This window comes from Stigmatopora argus, chromosome 19, assembly GCF_051989625.1.
Source record: "Stigmatopora argus isolate UIUO_Sarg chromosome 19, RoL_Sarg_1.0, whole genome shotgun sequence".
Lineage (NCBI taxonomy): Eukaryota > Metazoa > Chordata > Actinopteri > Syngnathiformes > Syngnathidae > Stigmatopora > Stigmatopora argus.
The window spans coordinates 9,629,243-9,656,271 of record NC_135405.1 but is presented as its reverse complement, the minus strand read 5'-3'; the positions used below and the strand labels follow the sequence as shown (position 1 = coordinate 9,656,271).

At 41.7% G+C, this 27,029-nt stretch overlaps 2 protein-coding genes and 2 long non-coding RNA genes across 6 annotated transcripts in view; 2 read left to right on the top strand and 2 right to left on the bottom strand.

Moving 5' to 3' along the window:
* Positions 1 to 13,930, top strand: part of LOC144064641 (uncharacterized) — a 105,124-nt gene extending 91,194 nt beyond the window's left edge. For both annotated transcript variants that reach the window (XR_013296852.1, XR_013296851.1), the window contains 3 exons: positions 274 to 403; positions 6,634 to 6,707; positions 13,850 to 13,930. This is a non-coding gene — a long non-coding RNA (uncharacterized LOC144064641). The remainder of the gene's footprint in view (positions 1 to 273; positions 404 to 6,633; positions 6,708 to 13,849) is intronic.
* On the bottom strand, positions 4,356 to 7,680 carry LOC144064643 (uncharacterized). Its single transcript, XR_013296853.1, has 3 exons — positions 6,280 to 7,680; positions 5,101 to 5,159; positions 4,356 to 5,002 (listed from the first exon to the last, which is right to left on the bottom strand). It is a non-coding gene; the product is annotated as an uncharacterized LOC144064643 (long non-coding RNA).
* Positions 13,931 to 18,975: 5,045 nt separating the features above from the next.
* On the bottom strand, positions 18,976 to 22,137 carry mrpl19 (mitochondrial ribosomal protein L19). The gene is made up of 7 exons (XM_077587932.1): positions 22,132 to 22,137; positions 21,152 to 21,281; positions 20,882 to 21,005; positions 20,673 to 20,791; positions 20,468 to 20,602; positions 20,210 to 20,391; positions 18,976 to 19,686 (listed from the first exon to the last, which is right to left on the bottom strand). The coding sequence occupies exons 1-7, from the start codon at positions 22,135 to 22,137 to the stop codon at positions 19,450 to 19,452; spliced, it is 933 nt and encodes a 310-aa protein (XP_077444058.1). The 3' UTR covers positions 18,976 to 19,449.
* eva1aa (eva-1 homolog A, regulator of programmed cell death a) overlaps positions 19,519 to 27,029 on the top strand; it is a 40,354-nt gene continuing 32,843 nt past the window's right edge. The window contains exons 1-2 of one of the 2 annotated variants that reach the window (XM_077587640.1): positions 19,519 to 19,697; positions 21,993 to 22,376. In XM_077587640.1, coding sequence (XP_077443766.1) covers positions 22,268 to 22,376 — 109 coding nt within the window. In that variant the 5' untranslated portion in view covers positions 19,519 to 19,697; positions 21,993 to 22,267. Of the gene's footprint in view, positions 19,698 to 21,645; positions 21,706 to 21,992; positions 22,377 to 27,029 lie in introns of those variants that run through there. The other variant, XM_077587641.1, reaches the window with a different exon arrangement.

Here is a 27,029-nt window from a genome sequence, read left to right as displayed (position 1 = left end):
ATTAATTCTTTTAAACTGAAGTCTAGATGAGGTGGTACAATTGTGAATTTTACAAACATTTTGTCAGAGTATTATTAATGCAACCATACCTCAAACCTCCATAACTGTGTCAGTGTTGGTCAAATATTGCCACAAATTGTTCATTTATCATTGCTTATTTAGAATTTTTAAATATTCTAAGGGTTGACTTACAACCAGTCACAAGATGTCATGCTGTATCACATGCCAAAACCCCTTTCAACTCTGGATTTATTTTGATTTGTGTCTTTTCAGGGCACTGTGACAATTGCTGCTGGCCTCTCCCGAACTATTTTAATTCCTCCCGTGTTCCGCCTGCCGTTTCAAAAGGATCCGTTTTGAACTTCATCCACAATGCATCCATTTCAGACGCACCCAGAATAAGGTAAATCAAACAAAACATGGCTGGCCTCACCAAAATTGTTGGACCCATAGAGTGCACTCATGTGTAACTCTTTCCCCCCCTTTAGTTTATATACAGAGGCGCGATCGTAAGCACACATTCTTTAAATGTGCAAACTGCGTGTGGTTCGAAAGGGGTCATAACAAACGTGGTGAACCATCCAAAAAGTGTTTGCCTCTTCCACTAACACTTCTAATTCTATCACTTCAAATGGCTCTCCTAAATGTACCGTTTAAAAAAAAATCCTTGGCGTTAAAACAAAAAAATAGTATATAAAGAGGCAACTCCATCCGCTGTATGCCTGTGAAATTCCCAAAAAGATTTATGCGCGTGCATTACAATACTTGTTAAAAATCTTGTATGACAAATGAATATCATAGTTATCCTAGTTTTCACACTTCACAGTTTAAACGATATTTTATGATGACAGCAGATGGACCCTGGAACAGATGATTTCTCTTTCCATTACGTCCCTTGGGAAAAAATCTGATGTTTCCACTGTAAGAAAAGTTTGCTTCTCTTTTCCCACCATCATCATCAGCATCACCATCACTAGTTGTGTGCTTCCTGTGTGCCTCCCTCCGCTAAAAGACACCAGTCATCCATCCACCTCATACAGTTAAGCCCATTATAGGTTTCCTGACCCGCATTCCTCCCAAACGACCAAGCCGACGGATGCCTGGAGGAGTGCGATCGTTACCATCTTCACACTGCTCTCCATACATTCGCCTAATCAAGCTCTAAATTATTTACAAAATGTCCAAGGCACGATTGGTCGGATTCCCTGTGCCCCTTCCCATGATGGGGGGAAAACCATCAACGCCATCGTCCTTGGTTTTTTTCAGTGTAAGAAAAAGAAGGGGAGGGGGTGACGTTCTTTCTTCGGCGGCACTGCAGTAATGGGATGGACAGATGTTTAGATGTGAGCAAGTTAGCCCCCGTTTTGAGGCCCCTCGTAGCAGTGCAGCCTGACAGAAAGCAATCAGTTTGATGTGGAGGAACACAGTAGTGTACTGTACATTTGCAGGAAGAGCTGCAACATGAGTCGGGGAAGAAGGATTTAGATGAAGCCGTGGATAAGAAGGGAAATTAGCAGCGGGTCACTTTAAGGGGAAAATATTTTGCAGAAAAGAAAAGATACTCCAGGCGGATGGGAAGTTTTTGCAGCCCCAGTAGGGCAAAAAAAAAGGGGGGAGTGCGAGAAGGTGCGATAGATATGAGTCATGCTGGCAGGAGAGAAGGGGGAAACAGCTGAGAGGTTTTTTGGAGGTGCGCCTTTGGCTCCGCTTGCACTTTTATTTTGGCTCAAGTAAGGTGATCCTCACCATCAAAAAGCTGCACAAGGTCCGTCTCGACTCCCCTCCTCCCCGTCTGTCGCTGCCAATTTTTCTTTTTTTCTTTCCCCCCTGCTTTTTTTTGTCCTGTGAATGTTTCCACATGTGGCGAGCCAGTGCTACTAGTTTGGCTTGTAACACTGACTCAACACAAAGCCCTCCTTATAGAAAGCCTAGAGCAAACAGGAAAGTGGCCATGATTACCTCATAATGCTTCACTTTTAACTTAAAAGCCTGCGTCGGAATAAATGGAAAGCAGCGGACTATGCTTTATGTGCGCATTCGAGCCAGAGCAAATATTCATTATGCACCACAATAGGCCGATCTTATGTACTGTTAAAAATGCTATACTGCGTTTCCCTCCATTCTTGTCATTATGGACAAAGTTCAAAACATATTTAAATTTTATCGTGTTTTCTATCGACCCACCTGCCAATCAAGTGGCCTAAATATGAGCATAAAATAATACCTCTTTGAAAATGATAGTGTAAGTAGTATTGGATACAAACTACGTAATAAACACGGAAATATTAGCTGTTGGCTTATTGCTAGGTATGTGTAGTCAACAATAAAAAAAAACAAATTTGTATTTACACTCACCTATACATAATGTATTATTATAAACAAATAGTATTATTTTATGGATTAACTCTACTTGTCTGGTAAAAAATATTGGAGGTTTTTTTTCGATTATTGCAGAAGAAATGCTTGTTTTATAGAAGATGTTCTTACATATTTATAATTACATAAATATGTATTTTTGGAAACGTTTACCTAAGTTTTTATTTTGCTAGCACTGCATTTCATAAAATAACAGAATTTGGACAAAAGCCATAATAGATCTATGAAACATGAAGCCATTTTTCATTTTATGGTAAAGCAGTTTTTGGGGTTACACACCTGTTTTCTCACAAAATTGTCATCAAAGTTGGGAAAAAAACAAAAGTAAATTTTAATACAATGGCCGCAAGTAGTAAGTGTGTGCTAGAATCACTGCACGAGTCAAGGTGTAGCTTTTTGACTAGAGGCTATACATTTTGTTATCGCAGCACTTGGCAGGTGTACGTTGAGCATTCATGGCGAGACGTGTCACAGCATCAGACCGGAAAAACTGTTTTTGGGGAGACAATTAGCGGGTATCACGTATACATTACAGCTGATCGGAGCTGGAGCGATAAACACCCGTGACTGCCGCATAGTCATCGGACACCTGATTGAATGTTATCGTATTCCCGTAGCAGACAAAAGACAGATGTGACTGTGTGTCTAAAGTCAATATGTGTGTCGTCTTAACAACTTCATATATATTGCAACATTAACATATTGTGTGTCTAGTATTCGTTACGTAAAAATAACTTGAAACATATGCTGATGATGAAATGGCAACTGCGTCATTAATTGGGCTATTATGAAAGAAATATGTTATTCCTTTCACTTTCTTAATATTTTTTCGGTCAATTTTCAAGAGAGCAAATACGAACTGGAGCAGTGGAAAGTAAGTATGAGCATGCGATGACAAACCACACACTTGTCATATGTTAGTTCTTGCAACGGTGGTGGGGGCAGGAGTGTAGTGGGTTCATGGTAGGTTTTTTGGGGGGCCAGCCTTTGCATAGCCTGAGAATGCTAAAGGCTAATCCTGCAGGAATGCTTTGGGAATGTGAAAGTTGAGTCAGGGATCGAACAAGAGGGAGGGTGGATTGAAAGAAAAGGAAAAAAAAAGGAGAAGGGACTTGGAAGAAAAGGGGGCGAAACGTGGTTTCTACAAATAAATGAAAGAGAGAGAAAAGGTAAATTGGCATTTGAGGCACTCTAAAAAGAGAGGTGGATTAGGGAAGAAAACTGGGGATTGAAAGGGGTCAAATAAATGCTGGGAATCCTAATTAACGTTGGACTTCGAAAAAAAAAAAAAATCAAAGGGATGGTTTTTAAAGACAACTGCTGTTCTGCAGTTACACGCAAAGATTTTCCAGATAGTTGTTTCCCCCAGTGTGAAAACGTATCATCTAGCAACAGTGCATAAAACACAAGCAGCTTGTAACAATTGTCGTTTGCTTGGCGCTGATGCTTGAGGCATCTCAAGATGAGTTTGGGCTTGTCCCTACTTCCAGATTCCTGTTCCAGACATTTTTTCCCCTTCTTCTTCTTTACACAATGTGCTGTGAGCACGGCTGGAACCGGTTAGGTTCATGGTTTCTCCAAATTTGGAATTTGCTTCCATCCTAATTGCTACCCTAAAAACTTCTAATTCTTACAAAAGTGAAAAATCCCTATTTTTGCAATGAAGCATAATGATTAGAATTCTTAGCCGTGAAATTGTATTGTGATTTCTTTGTTTAACCTGAAGTACACGTGCACATTTTTAGGAATACAGGACTACTGGATTGTGTAACCCTGATCACAGTTAGACGGTTTCGGTTAGACTAGGACATGCTGACACAACACAGCTGCTTTGTGTGGCTATGTGCCGTTGTGTGAAGGTATGTAAATGCAAATTTTAAGGATAGACAACAACAGAAAGTGAATCAGGAGTTCCTCATAGTTTGGATTTATTTTTGACACTTTTAAGTCATTTTCTGTATATGTATTTTCAATTCGTGTAGTGGACAAAATATGATCCAAGACGATAACAAAGGCTCCAATGTAGTAAAAGTAATCCACTTGGTCTATCAGGCTGTTGATTTCAGTTTACCATGAACTTGCGTGCGTAGTGTCCTTCTATCCGTCCTTGTTTGCATTGTGTCTATATATTACATAGGAAGTCCTTTAGGCAGTCTCCGGCCATCGTGTCCTTGTCTGTCTGTGTCCTGTGTAGGTGTTGGGGGTCTTGGGGGGTGTGCGGTGGTGGCGTAGTCTGAGAGGTGCAGGTTTAATTGGTGTCAAGCGGGCCTCGGAGACCCGGGATGCTAAGTGAGACAGGAAAGCTTTTATTAGGGGACTTCCTCCCGACTGCATGACTCTCTGTGTCCCCCAGTCGGTCCCATTGTCTCGGACCATATCCCTGCCTCTTAAAATCTCTCAGCACCGCGCTAGTTTTCCATCTGCTGGCTTCCTCTGCCGCTCTCTGTCTGATGCTTTTTTTTTTGTCTTTCAAATGTTCTTTGCCGATCGTTCATCCTTGCTTTTCTTCTGTTTTCTTTCTTGCTCCCTACTGTCCCATTGTTTTCACCTCCAACGTGTGTCCTTGAGTGAGCCAGGGAATTTGTCTCCGGAGGAATGAGGAAGCCAGGGACTTAAGTCAAGCAGTCTAATGATAACAGACAGACACACACGCTAGCTCTGGGTCCATTAATGAGAGTGAAATGAGACTGAACCAAAATATCATTGATGGATGGTTTATATTACCTTGGCCAGAGTCAGTTGGGATAAGCTCCAACTCAACCGCAAACCATTGTGGACAAGCACTATAGCAAATGGCGAGAAGAATGATTTCAGTAGTTGCTATCAAAATAATCTGATAAAGCTTTTGCTATGTTTTGATGTTATAAAAAGGCTTTGATTTCATAATGACTTGATTTATGATTTGATATGCATATCCAAACCCCCAACAGGGAATTCCATTTGATGACAATTGAACAAACGGCCACTAGGACTTTTTACGAGCACTTTTTATGACCAGGAAGTTATGTTTCCATCGGCATGCTGCTTTTTCTTAGTATTAAGTCGGTCTTCTTCAGAGGAAATTCCCATTACATCTTGGAAAAAGACCACACGTGAAATAGCGACTAAAATTTACACTTTTTTGTTCAGGTGTTGTTCTAGTCCAACTTTTAGAGGTTTTGGATCAGAAGAGGCATTCAAAATCAAAGTCAAATCATAGTAGGTCCAAATTTAAATTGCATATTTACCTCTTAAACGTTCTCTACATGCTTCATTCATTGTTGATTAAGTGAGCAGCCAGCTGTTTTGGGATTTCTTTTTTAAAACCCAAAGGATATTATGAACATACCAATGAATGCATTAACAGTACTAGATCAAAGAGTATTCTTTTATTTTACCAGAAAAATCGGAATCCCTTTTTCATTCTTTAAAAAAAAGATATTCACAAAATGCAAGCGTTTCTCTGAGAAACCTCTCAGTGTGTCCTTATAATTTTGGCTTTTACAATTTTCTCCACTATTTCGATTTTATTTCCTATTTATTAAACAAGGTTCTTTCTGCTGGGGTGCACATGGTCAAGGTCTTGTCCATCCCTTTCGTGCTTATCTCTTCAAAGTAAAATCAAATGATTCTAGACCCCACAATTCACACTGAACATGTTTTTCCCTAAAATGTTAAAGCCTCGACAGCATCTGCTTTCTCTGTTTTCGTATTCGTAATCTTAAATTTTAAAGGGAACAACGTGCTTACTGGGAGACAACAGCGGGGGTGAAAGGTTTAAAAATTGGGCCTGCTGCCCAGCAGCACAACATGCCACACTTCACCCAGCCTCTCTTGAAACAGCCTGGAAATCTTTCAAGAATCACTCAGACAAATTAAAGTAATAAACAACAAGTGCCCCCAAATTCGTTACTAAATACTCACCAGACTTCACCTCCCAAGAGGAAAACAAACAGGCCGGGGTCCCGTTGCCCTGGCGACTGAACCCTAATCTGCCCATCCAGCCGCTAGACCGTCTGTTTCCAACTTTGTTTGTTTGTTTACCCAAACACACCAAAGGGGGGTTATCTGCATGAAGCTTGAGCGACAAGCGGGAAATAAAGAAAAAAAAAACTTTAATTACATGCTGGATTTGATAGGGGGAGATAAGCTGGACCAAGAATGGGCGGTAATGACTGCTGGTCTTCAGGAAAATTGGGTTTCCCTCGTTTAATTGTCTCCTTACTGTAAAGTGGATCTTATAACGCCTCAAATAATTGCAGCCTTTTTTTTTAACAGGAGCTGTAAGGAAAAAAACAGAAACCAAAAGGGAGGTGCAAAGTACAAGAGGTCTCACCCGCACTGTCTGACAGGTAACCGTCAGGAGCTTTTTTGGGAAACCTTTAACTTCTCATCTCCGCTAGAAGTTTGTCTCCAAGAACCTGTTACAGCATGCCCATATTCTGTAGGTTAGTAGACATCTAGAGTATGTTTACACAACACCGGTTCTAACTGAAAATGGTTTCATGTTGTGGGTTCGTTTACTCAACAACCGCATGTTGAAGCCTGAAAAAATAAACATTTTAGAGCAGGCTCGAAGGATGGAAGTGTACAACAATGACAAGTTTAGTTTCATAAAATAACATCGTTACATCATCCAAGTGGATCAGATAAAGGTCGTGCTTTTCTGGAAGTTTTTGCAGGCAAAAAACACCTACGCTTGAGCATTCTTTATCACCATTTTTCTAGTAGTTCTCAGCTCTATTACACCAAGTACCACTTAAAAAGCTACTTAGCTAGGCCATTAAAAGCTACTTATTTATAACACGATGCACAATGTGAATTAGTATTTAAATACCTAAAAATTATTCAATTAGTGTGTTGCACTTAAGTCAAACAAAAACTGTACCCTTGGTTCTGCCCATAATTTTTACATTTCTTATTGAATTGATTTATAGAACTAAAACTTGTGGAGCAACATATGTAGAAAAAAAATCACAACCCTGGCAGGGCTGTATATTAATCCTCTGTACAAAAAGACAAATACCGTTGCAGCTTATCTCAAGTCACCACTAGCATTAGGTATGACTGCAATTGCCTCGTGTATTTTTTTTAACTCTTGGGAGGCCAAATTTGACTGGGATCGCTGCCATAGGCAAATTAGTTTGAACATCTATCAACGTCAATGGAGGTGAATGAGTTAAATATTGCTCAGCCCATAGCACTTGGACGTCATTTCAAACGATTATGATAAAAGTGCAGCTAAGAAGAAACTAACGTCTTTAAAAGACCTCTCGCATGGGCTTCATAGTTCATATTTTCAGACTGTCGGCAGAGCTGGAAAATGTTGGTGAGGGCGTGAAAAAGTACATTTACCTCTCATTTACATGTGTGCCGCTGGAACGCTTTGGCTGCCTGCCGTGGCCAACATCATTGGGAGCGTGTGGAATTTGTCGGGGTAATAACTCGCAGTCTTCTACTAAAACCTGACGAAGAAGTGCTAACAAAAAACCTGTGGAGAATTGCAGGCTATCAATCACCACTCTCTCCTTTTATCTGCTGTGAGCTAAGAGGAAAAACAGATAAACACTCGGCAGCACCGCACGGCCAAGGTCAATCCCCGTGTGACACCGAAGCCACACTTGGAGATCCAGCAGACGTGAGGGGAAATGAGGAAGAAAGCAATGTACCGTGGATAGATTTAAAGACGTCCAAGTAAAACGTAAATGTTTAAGTTTGAGGAATTGAGCCCGGGTAGCTCACCTCCCACAACCTGGCTGGAGTAGATCAATCACGCTGATATCAGACAGTCATGGGTGGAATGTCAACAGCGCTCACCTCTAACCCCACGTGTGAAGGCATTACAGTGGAGCGCTCACCTCCCGCTTCTCCTCGACGTGACCTCCACACAGCCCCGCACTAATGGAGATTTTATGGACGGAGTTGTACTTTATAGAGACGGTCGGGCTGACTGGACAGCTCTGGGAGCCAGATGTGCTGCCACGGACAAAATGGGCCAATTACACGGGGACGGAAAAGAGCACCGGTTCGCCTTCTACGAGCACACACACGGATATGTCCATTAAGTTGAGCTCCTTTTCCACAGCACGATACCAAAACCCCTTGCTCACGTTTTCCAGTTTGTTAGTGCCCGCTGCATTTTTTTTTGCAAATGAGTTTTCCATGAGTGGGAAGATGAAGAGGAAATGAGCAGAAAAACCTTAGATCCCTGTGTAGAATTAGGCCGTGTGCGGTCGATTGGTCGCCGGTCTTTTGGTCGCCGGTCTTTTGGTCGCGGTCATTTGGTCACGGTCATTTGGTCGCCCGTTGTCGCGGTCGGCGACCAAAAGACCAACGACAAAAAGACCGGCGACAAAACAAGGTAAAACAACACGGTCTACGCATCAATAAAAGCCAACAATGGCCATGAGCAGTTTCACTGAGCCGACGTGTGAGTGTATAAGAGTTTGTATGTACATGCGTTGTCCCTTTAAGAAGCTACGTCAGTCAGGGTCTTAACAAGTTCTCCAACAAAAAACAATAAAAGTCTGGGAAAGTTGGAGCTTTTGTTTTGCCTAATAATTAATAGGGCATTAAGTATGACTAAATAGTAATTCGCAGTTTGTATTTAGGGAATTTGAGCAACGATTTAAATGGTAATTATCAATAACCTTCCGGGCGACCAAAAGACCGGCGACCAAAAGATCGGCGACCAAAAGACTGGCGACCAATCGACCGTGTACCGAATTATGCAGTAGCTAGTTTCGATTTGAGATCAGTCACCTTGATTGAAATCTGTAAATCTTTGTTAGGTTTCTGATGAAAGAATCTTTAGCAAGATTTTACAGTGTAGTTGTCAGACTCAAGTCCAAGTGTCCGCAACGAAATTTTGTGTGTGGTCTGTTTGACAAAATGCTTGCATTCGTCCAAGTTGGCAGCTGAATTTTTCAAGATGCCAAGTCTGTGTCGTCCAAGCTCGAGTTTTTAGCTTTGCCTCATTCGTTTTTTGCATGTGTGTTGGATGAAACCGTGATCAGATGAACCAAAAACAGGATGGGCAACCGAGCAAGATAAGTCTTGTATTGTGGTGTCGCAATATAGCCTAGATGTTCTAAAGATGTGTTATATTACAGAATGTTTTTTCACAAGTCAGATGTCAGCAAAAATCACATCAAGCCAAAGGCTAAAAAGAAAAGTTTCTACTGCCTGTCAATTCTCTCCATAACTAAACATGTTAAAATATCTACTAAATCCCTTTCACAGCATAAAAACAAAAAAGACTTGTGTAAGAACTGTTATTAATTTTTTTGAACGGGTTATTTTCCAGTTGAGATGCCACATCGTTGTGGGAGCTCGGGGGCAATGGGGCGGGGGCTCACAAAGTGTGAGACAGTGAGAGGAATGATGAGGCAAGAAATACACCGAGTCGGAGCACAGAGAGATAAAAGGATGGAGAAGGAGAAGAGAGATCAAGTGTCAAGTCCACTGTGGTCCATTTTTTCCCGGAGACAGCTGCAGCCACAACTGACAAATCCAGAGGGGCCCCTTCCTCTACAGGCACCGGGAAAGCACCGGGAATTTTCCGACATCTCAGCTCTCTGCTCCTAAGGGAACCCCTCGCCCTTTCTCTTTAGTAAGTAGTGAAAAAGAGGAGGGGAGGGTCACGGCCAGTTCCACTTCCAGGCCTCTACTGATACCCTTGTCCCGCACGCCTCTGCCCCCCGGCAATCCTGACACATAAAAGGTAAAGCCCAAAAATCCAGGGAGCGTGGAATTCTCTCACCCTTCGCTGATCCCTCACCACTATATTCCACGTCCATTCCCTCATAATGATTTGTATTTATGTGAACGTGCTGGGCAGATCAGCGGTGATATATTCTCACGCGGAGGGCATGATTATTTCGCTATGTCATTAGGGCTGGACGCCGCCAACGTGTACGAGTTTTTTTTTAGCAAACTCAGTTCAAAGGAGGCCGCGGCTTGCTGGCAAAGCCTGCTGTGCTCGTAAAAATCAGGAGAATAAAATCAGTCAAATGAATGCGGCCCAGCGCCGTTGAGAAAGAACAAACGGCAGGCAGGCTTGCGGATATTAGCGCGGCGATCAGGTAAGGAAGGAGGGCGGGGGGGTTGAGCGGTAGCCGAGGAAGGGAGGGTGAGAAAGGTAGAAAGAGGTTTTGATGTCAGGGGATGCCGTGCAGCAGGGGAGCGCATGGTAATGTATCTATTGAAGTTCAAACCTCTGTGTTTGATACACTACATCTGTACCCCATTTCCCTCTTCTCCCCAAGCTCTGAACTCTCACGTGTACAAGAACAATGAGGCCGGGGATTATGTACATATTCCCTCGCTAAACTGCATGCTTCCTTTCTTTTATCTCCTTTTTTCTGGTGTTTATTGGCCCTTTTCTGTAATTATTGGTGCTTTTTGCTGCCCGTTTTTAACATCCCCCAAGCATATCTCTTAAGCAATCAATTATTCAGTCAATGATTCATTCCCTACTTGGAACTGAATCGAATTTTAGATTCCAACACTTCAGGAAGACCTTTTTTTTGTTACCTGGTTTTCAAAAGTCAATAATTTTTAGAGCAAAGAGGAAGAAGAAACTGATATTTGGACTTGAGTCAAGCAACATCGGATTGGTTGCCAAATATTGGTCATATTTCCATTCATTCAATGATTTCAGCACCACGCTTGTCCTCATTAGAGTCCAAAGCTGCATTTATGCAAAATAGAAGGAATCTTAATAAAAAAAATGGGGACAAGGACCCTGCAGGAATTGACTGAAGAAAGATGATATAAGCCCAAGAAAACTGGACAGAAGTGACCATGTGACTGGGTAGATCGTGTCCTCTGGCATACTATACATTGGAAAAAGGTCTTCGGCCTAACAGTTATTCACACCTCTACTACATTCATGCCTATGGACAATTTACAGTTTTCAATGAACCCAAACCCTATGAAGTCCTGCTAGTAAAAAAAGTGAATGGATGGATCTACTTAGTCATTTCCGCCATAGAGGTGCACTTACAGTACAGTAACACATGGACTAGCAAACCACGTGACTTGGCAACTGAGACCTCACAAATGTTCTTCAAGACAAATTGATGTAAAAAAAAATCCCCTAAACATCCAAAATATCAGTGGACGTCTTCCCAGAAGCGTTTGAGCCGTTATCGTCGACTGCCGACTATCATCGCAACGTCGTAAAAAGAAAAAAAACCTTCAATAAATTGATTTCCTCTCGGCGAGAAGGCACGTGTCTTCTTTCCGACGTCTCTCCTCACACTCCCCTGGTCTCCTCGCGCCTCGCTGTCATCGGTGCATTCTGATCACAAGGAGTGGAAGCGTCAGGCGGGCCCCCCCCCCGTCAGGTCCACCGGGGCCGGGTGAGCGGTCAATGAAATATGGTAGCTGTCGCATTAGGAAGTCCATTGAAGTTAATGAGGGCCGGTGTTCTCGGAGAAACATCTGCAGCTGGTTACCAGCCAACATCACCCCCCCCCCACCCACCACTGCAAACCCCCCCGCTCCAATCCGGACATTTCTGTTAGACTGCGGCAGGGAAAGGGAAAAACTTATTGGGAAACTGGACCTCTCTTATTGAGCGGCGTTGGCCACCAGTTGGCTACGAAGGCTGGCGTTGGCTCCGAGGTCGCGACCTTTCAGTAATGGTGTCTGAGTAATACGTCGAGTAATAGATACTCCGTTGTTATCAGCTGGCTAAGCTGCAGTAAAACCACGGAAATCGGTTTATCCACACCCACATGCTGTAACAACATCTGATATCGATCCAACGATGGGATTATTTTATAGATGTGTATGTGATTTCTTTAGATTGTGCAATTAAGAACAAATAGAGCAGTTTTAGGCTACAATATTGTATACTTTTTTTATTTAATCATCTGTCATTTCTAAGGATAAATAGCACAAGCTATACAAGTGTGAGTGGGGAGTCGTTCCATAACATTATTGCGTTATTGAGTGGAAATAAATGTTAAGTGGTAGTAATAAAAAGGGCCAAAAAATAAAAAGTAAAATTAGCACAGACAAAAGCACTCCAACACCTTTCACTGGAAAAATTGGGACTGTTAAAACACCCACAGCTCCTGTAAAATGCTCTTAAATGCAAACAGGGCAACTTTTTTTGGGGTGCTTTTGAAGTTTAAACAATGTCAAATTTTTCCCCTTACAAAAAAAGGCCCAAAACACCGCAGTATGTTTTTTTCCCACCTTCCTGCCCAGTGTGCACTAAGTAGAACGGGGGTTAAAAGCCAACCACAAATTTGCCAACTTCTGAGGTAGTGTGAAAGGCGTAACATTGGAGGAATGCCAGTAGAATGTAAGAAGAATGTAAAGCCCTTAGGTCTCAGTGGTGAAAGTTACTTTTTGTTGTTTTATTAATATCATCAACATTGCAAATGTTTGTCTTCTGGGTTCTGCGCAGGACAATCTTAAAACATGACTACCTCGGGTGCCAATTTGTGACCACAAAGTCCTCCACAACAGTTTTTTCTCTCCTATTGGCCTTAAAATACTTCTTTTCATAGTTATCAAAGCCCCTAAAAGTGTCTTATTTAACATATAAAACTTTTTGAATACATGTATTCAAGGTATGTATACACATTCAAACATTTTATATCCCTAAAATTCATTATTTTCAAACAGGTTGTCAAACCTGTGTGTAGCTCTAAAAGAACCTGAACGTTCGCGGTTTCTGTATAGTGACATAAAAGACAAAAGTTTTTTCTTCTAAAGACTGGCACACAACAGGGTCAAAAGTTTAATGACGGCATGCACGCATTGTGTGAAAGATAGTAATGCGGGTTGTGTATTGACACGTCGAGAAACATTTCAGAGCCCCCGTGAATGGCCGGTCAGAGCATTTTAAAAGATCACACTCTCAATGCGGGATGTCAACCATCTGATTCAAGGGGTGTTGGCTCACCTCTGGCTGCACACATTTTCTTTTCTTTTAATTAGCTTGAAGTTTCCAGATGGAAAAAGGTGTAAGTGTAGCTACCCAAAAACTACAAACCAAATGTATTTTTCTTGAGATACTAGTCTACCCTTTTAATCCAAAGCCAAAATAGATTTTAATACATTTCATATAGGCAAAGCAGGAACTAAAATGAATGGTAATGTTGCAAAAATAAATGCTTGAAGACATAAAGCTGAAAAATATTTTTTGTTTCTTTCCATCATGGTGGATCAGTGTGAGAAAGACAGCGAAGAACTGGTCACTTAACCTTTTCCGAATCAAAAATCAAGCCCCCCCACAGTCAGCTGTCGCATTGGTTTAGTAGAGACACGGGGGTAAGCGCTCATTTGTCACCTACAGTTCAGCTCAGGCAAACGGTGCGTCCCTTGGCCGCGGCCCTGTCCGTAATCATCCATCTTGGCGTTCTAAGTGTGTGTCCGGTGTGCGTTTCACGCCATTTGTCAATAGTTCAGAGTGCATCTTTGCTCATTCGTCTTGTGCAAGTGTCTTAAGAGTGCATTCTTTGTGTCCATTCAGGTCATTAATGACTACGGCGTATAATGGATGAGGGTGAGAAGTGGATGCCTTCCCTTGACTGGACAATCGGACGCATATGAGGTAAATGCATTGTTTTAAATGTGAAATTTACAGAGTTAATCCTAATTCAAACACTGAGAATTAGGGGTTATGCCATCTTTATTTTTGCAATAATGAGTCACCCTTCGTTGTGAAGTGTAATACATACAAAGTCCACTATGGCAGCAAAATATGAGCTTGTGTAGCATAACAACATGAGAATAACTCAATTAACTATGACTGAATTAGCAGACTATGTATTGTTACAAATGAATTTCTGATTTTCCAATGGAGATTTCATTATGAAAGAGTGGATATGATGCTATTACATGCATAATATTCAGTGTTCTGGCTGGTCCATCTCTATTTAAAACCACCACATTGAATGAATTAATTTGGAGTCTGCTGTGCTATTTTTCTTACTAAGCAAGATTACAAACAAAATCAATTTGCTGATTTTATGTCGACATAATGATTTATTTCTGTAATGATGCATCAGAGATTTATGTCACATTTGTTGTCCATGGGAAGGATCAAATGCTAGTTTTAAGATGACAAATGTTTACACATCATCGCTTTCCTAATGAAGACATTTTTTATTTTTATAGTCAGGCATATCTGTAGCCGCATAACATTAGCAAGCAGGCCTAACTATGTTGTTTCAAAAGACTTGAAATGATTCACGTAGGTGTTTGGTGGCCTTCTTGACCCAAGGCCATTGCAGCACAGAGTTCGTACGGGTTTACTATCTGATCCGTTTGCCTCCCACTGTGATGAGATTCCACTGGACTGTTTGCCCAAACCTTTGAGTGCCCTTTCATTCTCTCATATGGCTAACCTTTCAAATGCTCTGCAATCTGGCAGGGAGGAAAAAGATTGCACCAATTTGCCACTGATGTATTGGTTGAAAGGGTTTTGAGTTTGATATGACACAGAAATGAGAAGTGGCGGCGAGGCGTAGAGGGAGCACGAATGTGTGAGGATTGGGAATTAGATCAACTCAATTTAGTTGGAGCTATACGAAGCATGTGAGACGGAGGTTTGAAATACTTTGGAAATACTCTTTAGGAATGACAGATCGAGAGAACGCGGGATTTAATGGATGGTAGACTGTTAATTGGTGAAATTGTACTGTTGGGGTTTAGAATGATGGAGGTCAAGGTAGGTGTGCAGGAAATTAATGCGTGTTCTCGGCTGACTGTGTGAGTGTTTGTGTGTCTGTGTGTGTGTGTTTGTACAGTCATTAGCAAACTCTAGCCTTGTGTTCACAGTATGAGCCCGCCGCTACTTTCACTTGACTCTCAGGCGCTCAGATAAATGAGGTTAATAAAGTAGAACGTTTACTACCAACTCTCCCATTGACCTCCTTATTCTGCATTTACCCTGCGATTTCCACATCCAGCTCCTTAACCAAGCACTCCTCCCAACTCCTAACTCCTCACTTTCATCTCAGCTGCCAGCTTTACTTCCTCTTTTCCTGACTTTTCTTCTTTTTCTTTTTCTTTTATGATTGTCGTTGGTGCAGGGCGAAAGCTCAGGGATTTCCTCCTTCCATTTCCCAGGACAGAGCTGCAATTACAGCTTGGGATGGAGGAAGACCAGCTGTGCCCCCCATTGGGAATAGTGAGGATGCTAAGATTAGGGCGCCTCTCAGAGGAACAATTCCGGGACTGCAACTATATATCACGCTGAGATCAAAGCATCCGGAAGAGTTTCCGAGCTCATGGCTGCTTTTCAAAGTGCCCCGACAAGGTCATCGTGACCAAACAGAACCAAGCACCCATCATAGCACCTAGTGTGCCGTGTTATGACCCGTCCCAAGCGTGAAAACCCATATAAAAAACACAAGCTGTGGACAGAACACGCCGTGATCGCCTGGAAATGTGAAAAATGCGTTAAACAACCTTGGTGCTGTTATCTTCAGCAATACGCAGACGCACCGTAAAAGGAGGGAATTATTTATTCTACCAAAACAGGACACATTGAGACAGCTGCCACTTGTGCAGGAATTCTTTTGGAATAGGATGGAAAGATTTTATGCATAGACATATAATGGCAATGAATTGTCTGACATACAGTTCTGATTCATTTTTCTCTTAATGTTTTGCTTGCTACCCAAGGCATGAAATACCGGATCATAAAACAGGATGCTCTAAGTTGTTCCATTTCCCTTTCCTTGCAAGCTGCATAATGTCGGCTTTGTTTACTATGGGACAATTAATTGATAGATGAATCAAATCCAACTTGGTTTCGTGCTAGGCAGATATTTTAAAAATTACAGTTCACAGTGTTCTTTTGGTCATATGATCAGAAGTTGCTGGCAAACTTGAACATGGCTCATAATAGTACATTTTTTATTTATTTTTTTGATTCTTTGGGCTTAGAGATTTGTAAGGCAGCCAATTAGGACACTCATAATACCACCAGTGATCTTTTAGTGCCAGTCAAGTTGAAGGTTGTCGCTTGTACAGAGTGTTCTACCAAGTATTTGTACTTGAACACAACATGGAATGCTCTATTTAGGAAAAAGAAAAGACTTTCAATCAGAAATTTTAATGGATACATTTTTTAGAAGCAGTTTTACAAGCATCACAAAAATTCAATACGCGTCCACAGTGTGTGACAAGACATTTTTCTTAATGCTTCTTCAAATCTTTGACCTTTTATTGTCATGAATGGCATAAATCTTACACGGGTTCGACAAGTGTTGATAATTTGTTTGACAAGTGCAGGCTGGTAGATTTGAGAGTGGGCGGGCTGCTCTCATTTGGAAGTGTTCAGTCAGTTCCGCCAATTAAAGGGGCTCCTCTCACTCCCTTTCAATGTGAAAATGACAGTATGATACGTAAATGGTGTTTAATTGTAGTGGCACTTTGCAGTTGTGATGTCCCAACCCGATACTCAGTATCGGTATTGGCGCCCTATTTTTGCAGTATCGGATTTTATCATAAGATTGGATCCGATCCTGTAAGTTATAGTCACCTAACTTTTACGCAGAATGAGTTTTCCCTGTGATTGCTTGGCAACCTGTCCGTAATATAGTGTATAATATTTTAATTGAACATGGTGTCAAGGAGGCTTTTTGCAATCCGATTTTGTAATTTGGAAATCTTACATTTGACTTCCCATGCTTTGTTGCGACAAGCACATAAAGATGACACTCAAAAATCTTGCCTCTTGATGCTTTGTCAAGTGTGAGAAATTCCGGCTACGTCACGGCAACATGAATTATCAGTTGTGCCACGACCTGAGTGTGAGGAATTTGAGAGGACCACGGTTTCCTGTTTCAGTCGTGGACTGCTCAGTTCATTCGGTAGGCATTGATGGCCACTTCCCCGTGTGCCCGCCAACGGAAACGTACCTCGCAAACGTGCCGCTTGATTGACATCCTGACCCGTGACACATAAAAGGACTGCTTGGCCCCTAACTGCAAGTGAACCTGTGACCCCCACTCCCCCCTCCAGACCCCCGCCAGACCCCTGCCACACAGGACGCCATTAATAAAAATGGTTCTTGATGGGCGCCTGTTCCGCTGCAGGCATCAGCTGCTGGCTAGGCGACGTACGTCAACAGCTGCCGCCTCTGTCCGGTTGTGTGTGTGTGGGTGCGTAACGAAAAGAGAGAGTGATGGCAGCAGGAGCCCATCGGGGGCCGCGCGCGGGGTGCAGACGCCCGTGTCATTTGGCTCCAAGCATATGGTGAAATTCAAGTGTGTAATTCAGCCGGGATCCACGGGTGGCCTGGCATATGCGCACGCACACGACTAGATTCATCTACACACAAAGTGACAGGATGTTATTTACCTGAGGCCTACGGGTGGCCCAAGATCCTGTTGCGCTTGTCAAATGTACAGTCAGTTCAAACAACCTGCGCTACCCCTGCGGTGTTTAAAAAAAACAAGAACCACAACATACACACATTTGCAACGTGAATGTGAATGGACAGACAGTTGTTTATATCATACAGCGTAAGCCGACTTTGTTAATCTTAGAATCATGATGGCTTTTTCATTCATTAAAAAAAAGTTGGGCCATAATAGGTGTGAAAAAAAATGTGAATTGAGAAATAATAGCTCCAGGGGTGATGTGATCTCTATTTTGGCAGTCATTCATTGTCGGCTCTCCCAGTTCAAATGGATTGGATGTACATATATGGCCATCGGGGAATGTTTAAGCACTTGTCAAGAGAACCTGCACGCCCCGCCTTCCAATCCCACGTCGAGCGTGAATGGTGCATATCTGGTTTCCTGACAAGCAGGGCCTGTCCCAGACGTTTACAGTGGCCACTGTTTGAGGTGTCTGTCCACGAAGGCTGATATGATAGTGTAGGTACGTGTGTTGGGGTTAAAAGTATGCATGTATGGCTGTTTGATCTTTTTTTCCCCCTAGCCAAGGGGGGTGTAACTCCTCTCCAGGTGCATAGAAGTCAACCTGAGGGCATGAGAGACACGTCCAATTGCAATATCTCACTGTCTTATGCACTCACAAATGCAAACAAAGGAACTTTCCTTGAAGCAGTAACTGCACCCAAAAAACTGGTTCACTAGTTGCGGTATACTTATAAAGACTCGGCAGAATGCTGCAGGATAAACATCCCGGATCCGCAGTACATCAGTTGGGAAAGGATAGGAAGGGGTGGGGGGAAAGCAAAATAAAAAGGGAAGGTGGTGGAATGACAACATAGTGGGTGATTTACTGTATACAAAAGCAGCTGGCTTTTTTTTGCTGCAGGTCCTAAGTGTTGATGTTTTTGTAGCGGACTCAGGGTCATTTGACAGGTGCGTCGTTTGGCGTCAAATAAGTTGTTGTGTATACTACACGGGATGACGCTAAAAGGGGTTCGAGGACGTGAGCTGTTAGAACAGATGATGACCCTCTACGCATATGCATAATATTGGTGTGGTCTGGAATGAAGCTGCTACTCTGTCTGGTATTATAGGCCATTTTCAACCCGTCATCCTTGTAATATGGAGAAATTAAAGTGCAGGGACTCATTGGTTGTTTATACACACTTCTCCAAGAGCAGACATAACATAAGGAGTCCAAATGTTTTTTTTTTTTTTAATACTAGGCGAGTGACGCGCTAACATACCTTCCCAACACCGCAACTTTCCATCCACAACAGTAAAACACTACTGGGTGTCCTCGGTACATTTGCTTTCAAATACCACCGTGCACTTTCCTCTCTTTTTACAGGTTTACACAGAGAGTGAACTACTTCTAATCGCTAACTTGTACTCAAAGGTTTCTCTTAGGCTTTTGCTCCTATGAAAGCACTAAGCTCACTACTGTTGATTCAACTGCAAAAAAAATTGGCTGGGTTCTTGCTGCAAATACAGAGGCTCGGTTATGCAAGAGATGCCGTATGTTTCACGAGCATAGGGAAGGAAACAGTGCCGCCTGGAGCCAAAACTGGTTCATACGTGTAGAAATAACAGACAAAGCCTGCTTTATTTACTGTCATTCTATTTATTAGACAATATCTGCACGTAAATGGAATTTTGGCCAAAAAGAAAAAAAATCTTAGTCCGGTCTGTTGATTCTTTGGGAAATTACGGCAGCTCAGGAGGATTGCAACTTTTTCATCTCATGCTGGATTTCATTGTGGATCTCCTTTTCTATTTCAGAGGTGTCGTACTCCCGCAACATGTCATACTCCAACCAAGGCATTCCGTATTTCTTTTCAACGTGCTCCGTTCCAGCGGGGGATACATACAGTTCAAAGCGGATGCCCTGGATGGCAAATTTGGGACGCTCCCAGTGTTTGGACCATGGCCTTGGACGCATCTTCACTTTGACCTGAAGGACAGGTAGGAAAAAAAGTTGAATGATCTTCGATATCTAGCAACAGTGGGGAAGATGTATAGATATTCTGATATTTAGTTAAATTTAAATTTTGCACTCTGCCTCCTTTGGTAATAATTCTTATCTGAAAGTAGTAAGAAAGAAAATTGAATGTAAGTAGGTGACTCTGACTAATTTAAAAAAACCAACAACATAGTGTGCCTTTAGAAATTAACTTAGTAAGTAGCCAAATGGTCTAATACTTGCAGAAGAGAACAAGTTAAGACTTAAGCAATACAAATGTGTTTCTACGCCAATATCATACGTATTTAAATACAATATTTATTTGACATATTTCATCTCATACCTCAATCTTCAATATTTTAGATCCGTGTATGTTTCCATTGTAGGAATCACTGTGTATGGCACTAATGTTTATAGCACATTGCATGATATTTTGTGATGCTGTCCTTGTTATAAGATGCCGTGACAAGTAATTTTGCGTCCGGTGGGATCGGAAAATGCAATCTAATCTCACCGTGTTAATTGGCACTTCTCCAGTAGGAGAAATGGGTAAGGGTTTCATTTCCGGATCTACGGTGCTATACTCAGGCAGGGCATCTCTCAAATACATCAAGTTGTCGTCCAGTCGCTTCTCCAGCTTCAGCACCTGCATCTCCCGAAGACGTGGGCTGTACAGCTCGTAGCACATCTCCACACCTGGAAACCGTACAAATAACTTTCAGTATTTGGAAGGAAGGAAAACAGCAGATTAATGAACACCCCATGAAGTCACCTTGACCATTGATGATGTTCCTCAGGATAAAAGTTGCTCCGAGACCTTTACCACCTCTTTGGACGCATATGCCAACAAAGCGGTTTAATTTGGCACTGGCATTGGGGTCCGCCATGGTCACGGCAAGTATGCTTCCTATGAAATCATAAGGCTGTATGAGTATATTAATCAAAGTGGGGCACATCTACTGATGTGGGTGACTTACCCGCGTAGAATTCTGGAATGTTGATCACACTCCTTCTACGGCCCATGTCTCTCCTCTCCATGTAAAACTTGAGGGAACTTGTCCTCTGACGGGGAGGGATAAATTCTGGGCTCAGGAACCTAACAGCCAACAAAGATGTCAAGTTAAGGTAGTGCATTGCAAAACTCGAGATAAAACGATCCATTGAAATTTGGGAATGTTGTGCATACTTTCGGAGGGCTGCCACACTTTGCGTTTTGTCAATGATGACAGGTTTTGGCGGAGGGGTGAATTTCGGTGGACCCCCATCATCGCTTCCGACAGCCAGACGACACACAGATGTTGACAAACAACCTAAATATGAAAAAGATCGGTCATTTCACCATAACTCTAATAACCTAAGGACGGACGACTGGGTTAGTAACGTTATCTAACTGTTTTATCGCACGATCGTCACTACTGTTTTTATAAAAGACAGCTGGCTACTCGCGGTAACTTACGTTCATTTCGCAGATGTAGTTTTCTTAACAACATTGATGAAATCAGACATTTTTCGAGCACTTTAATGGAGGCTGCCATCTTTGACCTTCTGTTGTCGCATGTCTTGTACGGAAGCCTTAGTGGCGCATACTAACAAATTATACACAGCTGCAATGATGTCTAATGTCCACAAGACGGCGGTAATGTTCTTCAAATGGATTCGGTTCACTGTATAGTAAATGCAAATCGATTTTGCAATGCAGTTTATTATGAATAATTAACCATTACCATACATATACTTTAATAATGTGTATTTTATAGGTGATTATATATGTGCAGGACAGTAGAGTTCTATAAAAATACAGGAAATTGCATGCATACATCATGCAATCATTGTGCATTAAATTTTTGGTTTGATTGTACGAACTTTTATTTTTTAAATGAGTATAGCTTCCGGTACTCAATATTTATTTGCGTTGCACATCTATTGTATGTTGTATGGGATTTGAATACTCTCCCACAGGTGCCTTGCACTAAATTAGATTAGTCATTCCCAAACAATGTGCTTTAGGAGGTGAGTTGAGTGGCAAAGTTATATATTTTATCATGTCAAAACGTGGATTTTCCCTCAAATTCGTGTATTCTAATGAATATATGCGATATGTTTGTTTTGATGCGCGAAAGAACCGTTCTTTGGCATTGTATTTGGCTCGGGTGCGCTTGTTTGGAACATCGTCTGTGTTTTGCTGCAAAAAATGCAATGCGATCGGGGGATTTGTCTTTCTTCCCCCCTTTCTTTTAATAAAGCAGTAAGAAATATGATAGCGTTAATGCTACCGTTCTGCCTAATTGGTTCTGCAGGTGTCAGGAAGCTTGCAGAGGAGGGCGATGGTCCTCCAGGTGGGCCACCACCTCCACCAACACAGTTCAAAGAAGGCAAGGGAAAAGGGAGAAAAAAAAGAGCACAGCTGCACCCTGGAGGAGGAGGAAGAAGAAGAGCCTCCATCCCGGTGCCACGAGTTTTTTTTGTGGCGTGCTGGGTGGACATTGAACGCACCACTCGGAGCCTTCTTTCCCCCCGATGTGGACTTTTTGATGCCAAGGCGGACCTGACATGCACCTCTGAGGCTTCAAGGATGTTCCACCTCGATGGGACTCTCTCAGCCGTTACTTATGCGCTCCTGTTGGGGATAACCTGTTTGAGCGTCGTCTGTGATTTCTCCAAAAGCAACGCGGATTTCTCAGGTTAGTGTTTTTTTCTCTCTTACTAATATTTATTCCACGGTAAAAACACGCGCATGTGCGAGCGCTTGTTTTGAAGTTGCGCGACAGTCGCGTTGTGAGTGGCGCTCCAAACAAGAAAGGGAATTTTTGCATACATTTTGATATCAGAAAGTCGGGGGTGCTTGCTTGCAGTTTGTTGTGCAACACGTGGAAATTTGTGGTTAACATTTTACACGTTTGGCAAACTATCAAAGCTGGTGAATTCACTAAGAAATTGATCTAAAACCTTTGCACTGAAAATACTACGCCCATAAGGACGTCATTATGTGTTATCAATCATGGGTTTGAGGATGGAGGGGGGTCGTTGTTTTGGTTGAAATGTAAATATTTACCCTCAGTTTGTTGTCACACATTACTTACTATACATCTATTTACTGCAAGGATTCAGCCTTTTTCTGTGCTTTTGTACTTTTGTTTTGTATTTTCCCCCGTAAAGTCAAAGGTATATTAACAGTATGATATAAATGTAGACATTAACCATTTTTAATACTTAGGTATCGCCCTCAATATTTTCCTTGTGTTTACTTTGTGTGGGTGTCAAGGTAACACATGCAAATGTACCCATGCAAATGACTTCATCTTTATTTGTAAATAGCCAGTGAAGTACAAGACTAACCACTATCTAACAGAGATAAATAACTATAATTTGTAGATGGATGCAATGCTTTCTAGATTCATAGCTCAAACAAGAAAACAGACTTGCAGCTAAGTGCATGTGTAAATATTCTCTCAAAGTAAACGAACAAGTTCATAGAAGCGTATGAAACCTGCCAATTACCCAGAAGCTACACTTTGTGCACAAAGGCTTGATAGAATATGTGGCTTTTTATGGCTCTTAAGAAAGTCTCCATTCTGAAATCAAGGCGGCAAATTGAACTAATGAGCCTCTGTGTTCCATTTCCGAGCCCAAAGCATGCCTGTAGGTTTTGTTTACTGTGTCATAAAGTAGGAAGGTGGCTTTGTATTGGTGTTAATTGGACTCTAATGGCTGTAATAGCCGGTTAGTACACTGCAGGGGAGAGAGGCCACGGACCACATTCGTGTCACTTACACCCTGCGTGTACTGTATGGTTGTGTTTTAATGCCAGACTATAATAAAAACACTGTAAACAGGCTTGGTGGTTATAATGGGGTTGTCGCTTTGGTCGCCAATGAGGCGAGACACTGATTAAAATGAAAGGTAAATTGTGTAGGAAGTGATTTGAACGGCTAATTACAGATTTCCTCTTTGAGGTTGTTCCCCAAAACACCGGCTCAGCCGCGATTATTGCAAACCTTTGTCGTAGTCTGTCATTAATGAATTAAATCGGAACTCAGGCGGAGCATGTTCTGCATTGGTCCTTTGTTTTCCTTGTTTGATGTGTACTTTTGAGGTAAAATGGGATGGGTTTTTGCTTGTAATCTCAAAAGTGGCAGTGAATCGATTCAGGGTGTACCCGACCTACTCCCCATAGTTAGCTGGGATTGGCTCCAGCACCCTCGTGACCCTGGTGAAGATGGGGATAAGTAGTTCGGAAGATGATTGAATGCAATAAATTTGCTTTGCCTTGTCCTGCCTCCTGTCACAAATCCCCATTTAACACCAGTGAATGGGATGTGAGGGTTTTGCAAAGGTCAGAAGGGTTAACAGAGGTCAGTGCATTGTAAACGAGAATATGGTTTAGGGCGGCTGTACATCTCGGTCTTTGTCACTTTGTCACTCTGTCTTGCGGTTATCATCCTTTTTTTTTAACCTTTATTATTTATACATTTGCCCTCAGTAACCCCCAGGCCCTAAAATGTTGTTCTAATTTAAACAAACCATCCATTAGTTCCCATTTTCTGTTGGAAATGTACAAATGGCCCCTTAATCCATTCTGATTTTTGAGTTGCAGGTTGACACACTGAACCCCCCGCTCCCCCCTTCTTACACACACGGTCATCAGCTCCCCTTCATTTTTTCTAAGGCTTTTGCCTTCCTGGGGCTTGCCCCAAACACGGTGTCTGTGTGCGTGGGTTGTGTGTGGATGGATTGGTGTGTGGGCCAGGTGAGCTCCATTTAAACAAATAGATCCTCTGACTTGTTTTGTCTAGCTGACTGTAGACAGACGGCAAGTCGTACAGCGAGGGGCTGACATAAGATCACTTTTCTCTTTGTCTAATCACATGCAAGGGGACGCCTGTCGTCTTCATGGGTTCGTTTTCTTCTTAGGAAGTTCCAGACATCAGATGACATCATTGTTTTTGTTGCCTTATCAGAGCAGAAACCACAAAACTACATAAAGTATGTGGACATACAGGTTTGGATTTTCTTGAAGTCTAACCCAAATTGAGGCTGGCTCTCAATCCTATAGGAACAATATAGTAGTTCATTAGTGGCGTGTTAGGAAATTATCTGATTTTAGTTAAATTTGCCCCATAGTTGTAAATCAAGTGTTGGGTTCCTGTTTTTTTGTTTGTTTTTTACAGCAACCAAAACCTTGGATGAGGATATAATTTTGAACATAAACAAATATAGTATCGTTGTTTAATGAATTGCAATTGTACTATCATGAAATTGGTGATCTACACCCCTTAAAGAAAGAGTGTAGTTATATACACACTATAGTAAATGGAAAATAACAAATAGAGCTCAATGATGTCATTTTTTTTCCTTGGTTCGAGCTATGCTATTTTTATGACTTTAAACATCACCTTTGCTGAGATCTTAAAAGTTGATTAGTTGATCTTTAACTAAATGATGGGATTATTAATATACCTGTTGAAACAGGTAGTGCTTATTATGTAGACAACTATAATTTACGATGCAGACTTTCAAGGTTAAGGTGAGGAGGATGTATATTGCAGTTTTTTTCCAGACACTCAAATAGTTATGGTTGTTGTTGGGCTGCTCCTTTGTGCAGTGGAACAAATCCTCAAAATGTATTTCTCTTTGAATGCATTTAGTACACATTTATACACAAAGGGCAGACATTGCACCTGTGGTTTGAATGGAGATCTTAAATCAATCTTGAAGCAATACTTTCCTTTGATTTGTATTTTTTTAAAGCCCTGCATGGAGAGCATGCTATTAAACCATTTCCTGAAATGTATATTGTCCCACTTGGGAGCTTTCTTTTTTTTTCTCATTCTCAAAGGGGTAATCTTCCTTGAAATGAATTTAATAGACATTCCGACGTGGAAAGGCATCTGAAAAGAAATGCGGTGACATGATTAATGTGGAAATATGTCCAGGGCAGACGTGCTTCAAAGCTTTGTGTCAATGCAGTCAAGTCTGGGCACACAAGACATTTAAATGTACGACAATCACAGTCACTCATTGTTGTGCCTAGATTAGTTGAGGTAATGCTCCTTAAATCTGTGTTCAAAATATTTTGGAAACACGGTAACACAGGGTTATTATTAAGGATTTGAAATTCATTCAAAAATATTTTTACTTGTTGTCACACTTTTACAACATATTGGAACTCAAGGCAATAAAACTTTGTACACTGATTTTATGGAGTTTAAAAAAATATATATTGTTTTAAGTATGATTGTCAGCCTTTGTTATAGCTCTGGTTGTTATAGTGCTATTGTACAAATATTATTGAGTTGAGAAGAGGTCTGGATTGCTTGTACTTGTCCTCTCTTGCAAAACGAAAAACATGGCAGCGCCAAGACAAACTAGTGATTCTATGAGGGGAGATTCTTGAGTGACACTCTAGACATCTGTCAAGCTGTCCTCGTACTTATCACTTTATTTAATGCAAGAAATGACCAATATCTGTATTTGATGAATGCTCTTCCCTGAATCCATTTTTCTAAAAATGCATTCAAATAGCATTAGATAAATGGCATTGCTTAATTAGAGAGGTTTGCCATGTGTTGAGGACAAGCCCGGTGGGCGTGCGCACCAGCAATTATCTCTCCATGTCATTCCGTCTTAAGTGCACTGTTGAATTATGTCCTGGCGTTTCTGCTCTTGTGTCTTTTAGGATTTAGCTTTGATGGTCTCCCGTCTCCATCGTCTTCTTTATTGGAGTCCTTCAATTCTACCTTGATCTGCCATAGCTTGGTTTTAATACCCCTTTCCTTATACTTTTCCCAGCCCCTTGAGTATTGCTGACGGAAAGAATATTCTACTTTCTAAAGTTTGATGAAAAGCCGGTGAGGTGGGGCGCACAAGGGGGCCCGTCTGAACAAGGAGGCTTTGTACAGCCCCCCAACTGTGTCGCCCTGACAGTCTGCATTACAACACGCTACAGCAGCCTGCTCCCAAAAGCAGGGCTAATCTGCTGCTTTCTGGCCCCTCAGAGTAGCCCAGGTAAGGGGCTCTGGGGAATTTTGCAGTTTTCCAGTGCAAAACGATATTAAGTACGTACTACACACTGTAAGCAAATTGTTGTGTTTGTGTGATTTCAAGCATGGCCTCATCCATTTCATTTGATTCTGTGGTAGGAGGAACTTCTTGATTGTTCTTGTATTAATCATATAGACAGTTTTCACATACCAACAAACTGTTGGCAAAACTTTTCCCCCCTGTTTTCTTGATTGTCTGCAAAGTTTTGCGAAAATCCATTTGTGTACTGCTAGTCGCAAAACAAATCCCGCATTGATCTTTTAATGACCAACAGCGGATGTTCTTTTAAAAAG

What these genes read in the sequence shown, in the direction of transcription:
- mrpl19 (XM_077587932.1), bottom strand. An exon ending in AGTGTGGCAGCCCTCCGAAA is followed by an intron (nt 20,792 to 20,881) that starts GTATGCACAACA and finishes GTTGGCTGTTAG; the next exon opens with GTTCCTGAGCCCAGAATTTA. An exon ending in GAGAAGTGCCAATTAACACG is followed by an intron (nt 19,687 to 20,209) that starts GTGAGATTAGAT and finishes CCTGTCCTTCAG; the next exon opens with GTCAAAGTGAAGATGCGTCC.